General features: G+C 37.9%; 1 protein-coding gene across 2 annotated transcripts in view; it reads left to right on the forward strand.

The window, feature by feature from the left end:
- Positions 1–6425, forward strand: part of LOC115416779 (receptor for retinol uptake stra6-like) — a 29515-nt gene extending 23090 nt beyond the window's left edge. The window contains exons 13-17 of one of the 2 annotated variants that reach the window (XM_030130647.1): positions 897–1014; positions 1106–1207; positions 2724–2887; positions 3029–3166; positions 5808–6425. In XM_030130647.1, coding sequence (XP_029986507.1) covers positions 897–1014; positions 1106–1207; positions 2724–2887; positions 3029–3166; positions 5808–6094 — 809 coding nt within the window. In that variant the 3' untranslated portion in view covers positions 6095–6425. The remainder of the gene's footprint in view (positions 1–896; positions 1015–1105; positions 1208–2723; positions 2888–3028; positions 3167–5807) is intronic. The other variant, XM_030130658.1, reaches the window with a different exon arrangement.
- The last annotated feature ends 381 nt before the right edge of the window (positions 6426–6806 follow it).

The following is a 6806-nucleotide window of genomic DNA, read 5'->3' on the forward strand; positions in this document are numbered from 1 at the left end:
AAATAAGATACAAAATACAATATAACAATGTTACAGGAAGTAAAATAATAATAGAACTAAAGTAGAATAAAAATAACATAAAATACGAATAGACCCAATATTAACAGTATGTAACAGTATGTATAATCTATGAACTCAAGTCTATATAAAAGTAGTTAATTTATGTTTGGATAAATATTGACTAAATATTGCATTGTTATTTCAAGAACAGAGGATTTTACACAAACTGCAGAGGATTATTACACGACTTATTGCACATAATTCACATTATACCAGGTTATTGGACATTTTTAGCAGCAGGGCTTTGTATTTTACTACACGAATAGATCCAAGTAGTAAAAGTACATTCAGTTGTCATTCTTTTGATTCCATTTGACGATAAAGAACAGAGGACAATAAGAGAATGTTACAATTCTGAGAAAATAAATAAAGTTTAGCTGATTTTAGTATGGTAGCTGACTAATGTTGAACATGTGGAGAATACAAAGGGTCACCCAAATGATGGGAAATACTGTCATAAAGAGTGTGGTGCATTAATGATTGATAAAGCACAATATTAGAAGCTTCTGTATTTATCCTTTGGAGACCCAGCAATGCATTTTGTCCTCTGTAAGGGACAAGAGTTTCACAGCTTTACTTAAAAAATTACACAAAAAAACCAACCACTGTCTACTGCAAAGGACATTCCATTAAAAAAAACAACAAAAAAACCCAGTTGCATCATGCTGTTTCCAATCAGCCGACGAGCTTTTTTCTTGACCTGCTATCTCTTATTATTGAAGGATGTCACTTTTCTCATCATTACTAGGTAAGGGGTTTCATTTTTCATCTGTGAATGGAATGTTTTTCCATAAAAGTTGATCCTTTATCTCGATCTGATTCTTGACATTCTGCAGGAATGGCGATCCAGACTCTGGTGTTCTTCATCTGTTTCCTCTTCCTGGTGTTTTTAATCATCATCCCTGTTTTTTACGGCCGTAACCTCATTGTGTTCCAGATGGCTGGCATGGCCTGGTGAGTCCACAGCGTTCTGTTATTTCATTTCCTTGTTCCGACCAGAATAGTTTAAAAGGTTTAGCCTATGTCATTTATTTTTGGATTTCAGGCCGGCTTGGGTCACGCTCATCCTCGTCACTCTGCTTCAGCACATCACCGCCAAGTTTGCGTTCATCAAAAAGGAGGCGGGAACAAGAGACTTGAACAACAGGTAGGCCTATATGTATAATTCACCATTTTATGAACTCTACTGAGATGAATCATAGCGTGCCATTTATTACGAAACACATCAGCTCTCAGTTACCATAGTTACTTATCATGTATATAACCCCCCCCTTACAGTCTTTTATTGTATTTCTGCTTTTATCTGTGTGGTGACCTTGAGTATCAACAAAGGCACCCATAGACAAAATGATATTATCATTATTATATAAATGTGGCCAAAATCAGAAATTACAAGATAAGATTTCATGACTTCCAGCATGTTAGCTGTGGTTCTTGAACTGGTTCTGTCCAGGATGCAGTTCCTCTGTCTTCACTAGAGTTTATCTTTACAGATAGATAACCGTGCTCCAATAAACACCCAGGAAGCCTCTTACTGTTTTGGGCATTCACTGTGTTGATAATTCGAATAATAAATTGCATTTATAAAGCACTTTTCATTCAGCAGAATCCCAAAGTGCTACAGAGAGAAGACAGTCCAATAAAAAAAAAAAAAAAATACAATATCAAGAGTAAAAGGCTAAGCAAATAAAACAAAGCAAAACTGTACATATAAAAACTAAATGCATGTTACAATCATGTATCATAACTTTATATTATGTAAAATATACAAAACATTAACTTAAACTTAGCTACAGATCCAAAAAAAAAAACTAAAAAAAACTTGTTAGCGCTAGCAATTAGCACGATGCTAAAATGCAGTGAAAGTCCCATATACATGCTAATGCTTTTAGCGTCTTAAGTTTTTACGCAAAAATAAAGTATAAAACAACATAAAGAGCCTCAACTGAGTATGTAGGGTGAATAAACAAACTATTACATCACAATACTTAGAGAAACATTCGTTTAGGGCCAAATACCAAGTAACAGGGCTTTAACTATACTGATAACGCGTCTATATGGAAACTACGGTAGCTGTGAGTAGACAAAACAGCTCAACTCAAACTCAAATATGTCTCTCTCCACTAGGGGGCAGTACAGCAGCACAACAACCATGAGAACATATTAACCACATCCAGATCTAACTGTATAAATAAAATAATGAATTATTTCCTTTTTTCTTCTTTTATTTTGATCATCAAAAACCAAAAACAAGTTTAAAAAAAAGGAAAAATAAATAAATAAATAACAAAGTATTTAAAAAAAAAAAAAACATTTGAAAAGGAGCGGGATGAAGTTCAGCTTATATACTCCCGCCCCCTTACACCATCTTTTTCTACTGATCACAAAGTCCCGTGTCAGTTCCTTAAAGTAACTTAACAAATCCTACACACGCCAAAATAATTATAACCAATCCTGCACAAAATGCAAAAATATTGTACATATCAAAAATAAATTCTGTCCATTTCCTAGCCATATTACGCATATCGAGAGACTTCACTTCAAACATAAAAAAGTCCATATTCAGAAGGATACTCCAATATATGGAGATGAATTTAAAAAAGAAAATGAATATCACACAAATGTACAACAGTTTCACTGTGTCTCTTATTTTGGGTTTCCAGAGACAGTCTGTTCCTGCTGACATACCTGCTGTTCCTCGTCAACGTAGTGGTCGGTCTGATTGTTGGGATCTGGAGAATGGTCATCACTGCGTTGTACAACATCATCCACCTCGGTCGCATCGACATCAGCCTGTTGCACCGAACCTCAGAGTCCTACGACCCAGGTACGATCTAAAAACAGGAGGCTTTATTGAGGATGGGTTCCATCTGTTAGCTCTGTTTTGTTTGTATGAAGTCTGTGATACCATCTGTGGGCGGAGCCAGAGTTCAGTCCTGTTGTGTGACCTTTGACCCCTCCCTTCCAGCCTACAGCTACTACACAAACTTCCTGAAGGTGGAGGTGAGCCAGTCCCACCCAGTGATGAAGGCTTTCTGTGGTATTCTGCTGGACATGATGATGGAGGGAGGACGTGTAGGACAGAAGATACGGGATGCAGAGGAAGGTAGATATTTGACACCGATACATGAGCTATAAAATAATAACAGAATAACTTATAAATAATGACTCCATATTTTCTTATTGATTTTATGTGAAAAAAATTACATTATGCCTATAAATAATGACAACTCCAATTTTTTCTCTTTGTTTTAGTGCAAAAAAACCCATTAAATTATGAAAATATTTACATCAACAAACTATAATAAATATATCAATAAAATGTGACTAACCTGAACAACCTGAAATCTTAAAGAAAATTAAGTAGAATTTTAACAATGTTCTGCCTTTTACTAAATCTTTGTGTCTTTGTCGATCCGTTCCATAATGCACATGTACAAATGATAAGTTGAGACATAATATTGTGAAAATTGCACTCATTTTTCTTTAGAATTTTTAGTTTTTCAGGTTGAGGTTTCTTTACTGTAGAACAAGGGTGTCAAAAATATGACCCGCGAGCCCTAAAGGTTCCAATCTGGCCCACGGGATGAATTTACGAAGTGCAAAAATAATACTTTAGTTCCAAACTCCAAAATATCACCAATATTCTCTCTGTTACTAAATGCATGTTGCACTTATTTTCCTTAAGAAATTTCCGGTTTCTTAGATTATTCACATTTTTGTGAAAGGACATTTTGTGCATGTAAACATTTTCAGAATTGAATTTGACTTTTTTGCACTAAAACATAGAGAAATGTTTGGAGTTGTCATTATTTATAGGTTATTATGTTATTATTTTACTGGTCCAGTCCACTTATGGTCAAATTGCGCTGAATGTGGAACCTGAAAGAAAATGAGTTTGACATTTCTGTTCTAAAATAATACCACAGATCAGTTTAACCATAAAGAGCCAGTGCTACTTTTGTGGTAGTTCCCAAATGAATTTTTCTTAAGTGCTTTATCATCGGTGGTGCAGTGGTTAGCACTCGTGCCTCACAGCAAGAAGGTCCTGGGTTTGATTCCAACACCAGTCGACGGGGGGTGGGACCTTTCTGTGTGGAGTTTGCATGTTCTCCATGTGTCTGCGTGGGTTCTCTCCGGGTACTCCGGCTTCCTCCCACCATCCAAAGACATGCACTGATAGGTGAATTGGTTAATCTAAATTGCCCATAGGTGTAAGAGTGATTGTTTGTCTCTATATGTTCAGCCCTGCGATGAACTGGCGACTCATCCAGGGTGTACCCCGCCTTCACCCCTGTGTAGCTGGGTAGGCTCCAAGTGACCCCTGTGACCCTAGTGAGGATAAAGTGGGTTCAGAAAATGAATGAATGAATGATTTATCATTCATAATTGTAATATTATCCTCTTTATTTTGTGTTTCAAGTATTTTCCTATATTTCATTTACTGATCATGTAGATAGGGATGGGAATCGAGAACTGGTTCTTTTTTGAGGACCGGTTCCCAGTAGCTCGATTCCTTGGAATTGTTTGTCTGCCTGCTTAATGATCCTGCTTATCGATTCCACCTTCATTGTGCATGCGCAATGACGTCACACGTACGCTGCATTGTTTTGGTCAGAACGCAGCCAACATGGCGTTGAGGCAGAAATGGTCTAAAAAGACGACACCAGGTCCACTTACTTGGAACACTGTCAAAGCTTCCATGTCTTCAAAAGGGTGGAATCCCTCCAATATCCTCAAACATTTGTTCACAGCATGTGAATCATTTACAGGAATGTCATGTATTTGATACACAGCGGCACTTGTGAATGTAGCGGCAGAGTGAATGCCGGGCCGGTTCAGGCAACAAATGTTGTAACTCCTCAAATACAAGTTTCCGAAGGTAAAAAGGGAAAGGAAATGAGGTGCACAACAATGGGAGACAAGCCGAGTCGAGTCGAACCGGTTCCACGTAGTAGAAATGTGGCAAAAGAGGAATTAGTAAAGCGTCTTTAGTTTCACTTCACTGCCCCCCCCCCCCCCCCCCCCCCCGAACCGGCCCGGCGTCATCTGTTAGTATTTGTACATACTGTATATGTTATATTTTCTGTGCAGAGATGGAAATATAAAAGAAAACACACCCGTTTATACTCTTTTATTCCCTCACCCAATGAGAATCGATAAGGAATCGCATCAATAAGCAATATCGATAATGGAATCGGAATCGTTAAATTCTTAACGATTCCCATCCCTACATGTAGATGTTCACAAAAGCTCAGATCAAAATTGAGGATTATTTTATCAAAAACAGACAAAACTGAAGAAAAAAGGAGTTTTTCCAGCAAAGATAACAACAACTGAATGTAAAAACAAATGTGTCCATCCACTGTCATTGATCCAACTCCATGCGTTTTACTGGTGAATCCATGTTGTAGAAGATGGCGGTGTTTCCACGGTAACTACGGAGCCTCTGAATGTGCAAATGGGTCATATGTGATGACCATGAAAAGATGAAGAACTGTATTTTTACACCAGTTATTTACATGTATTGATAGGATTAATGGATCAGAAGTTATCAAATATTTTAGATTGGTAGTTGATTTCGTTTGTCAGTGGCTGTTTGGGTCTTTATGGGTTAATAACCACATGTTCATGCAGGAGGTTCTTGTGTGAGACCCAGTGTTTTAGAGGTCTTCCTCAGACCTGGGTCCCCCTCAGTTCTCCACCTGGTCTCAGTCCTGGTATCTGGTCTGGTTCTGTCCTGACAGCCTGCTCCTCCATGCTTTCAGGGATCCAGGAGAAGAGGCAGGACAAGACGTCGACGGCTCGGCGGATCCGCCTTCGATGGCAGCTGCTCTACACCCTGGTCAACAACCCGTCACTGCTGGGCTCCAGGAAGCACTTCCAGACTCTGCAGACCACCGACGGCGTCCTGAACGGGACCCCCAACCGCAAGAGCAAGAAGGGCAGCAAGAAGGAGGAGGCCAAGACCACCGAGGAGCCGGTCCAGACTGCCGAGACCACTACGAAACCAGAGCAAACAGACGAATCCTGAGAGCAGAGAGTGTTTTCTAAAGGTCTTTACTGAAATCTCACCACCTGATAGAGTCTGGCTCATGATTAGAATGACTGTTTTTAGTGCTATTATTTATTGGATCTAATTATTTGTCCTCTTATTGATTCTGTTTGTCTTTGTTGCTTCCATTTTTACTGTTTTTACTGTTACTGTTTACAGTCTGTACCCACTTTGTTTTATTTCTGCAGCTATATCTGTCAGTGTTTAATTAGCATCTCATTTTCAACTTGTCATTCATCTGTAAAGTGAATTATATTAATGTGAACCAAAGGCACGATGAAAATAAAGAGTGATTTGTAGTAAACACAGACTTATTCATAGACTCTGCTGTGAAAAATAAAAACAACCTGTCAGAATTTAATTTGAAGAGTTAATCAGATGCTGAGTGGAATTAGAAAAAGCACAGTTTTATTATGTAAAACATGTTTTCTGATCATCTTTACAGCAACGTTTCAGTGTTTGGAACAATTACTGATACATCTACAAATATCTGTCATTTCATTTATTTTATGTTCCACATATAAACTCAACCAGCCTTGAAATCTCCCATTAGACATTAAAGAAATATTGATGTTTATAAACTATATGGACAAAAATATTGGGACACATCATGTCTACAGCTGTAAGATGTCCTATTCATGAGGATTCCAGATTAACTCATAAAGACCCAGTGCTACTTTTATGGTAACTA

The sequence above is a fragment of the Sphaeramia orbicularis genome, chromosome 3, assembly GCF_902148855.1.
Source record: "Sphaeramia orbicularis chromosome 3, fSphaOr1.1, whole genome shotgun sequence".
In the NCBI taxonomy this organism is placed as follows: Eukaryota; Metazoa; Chordata; class Actinopteri; order Kurtiformes; family Apogonidae; genus Sphaeramia; species Sphaeramia orbicularis.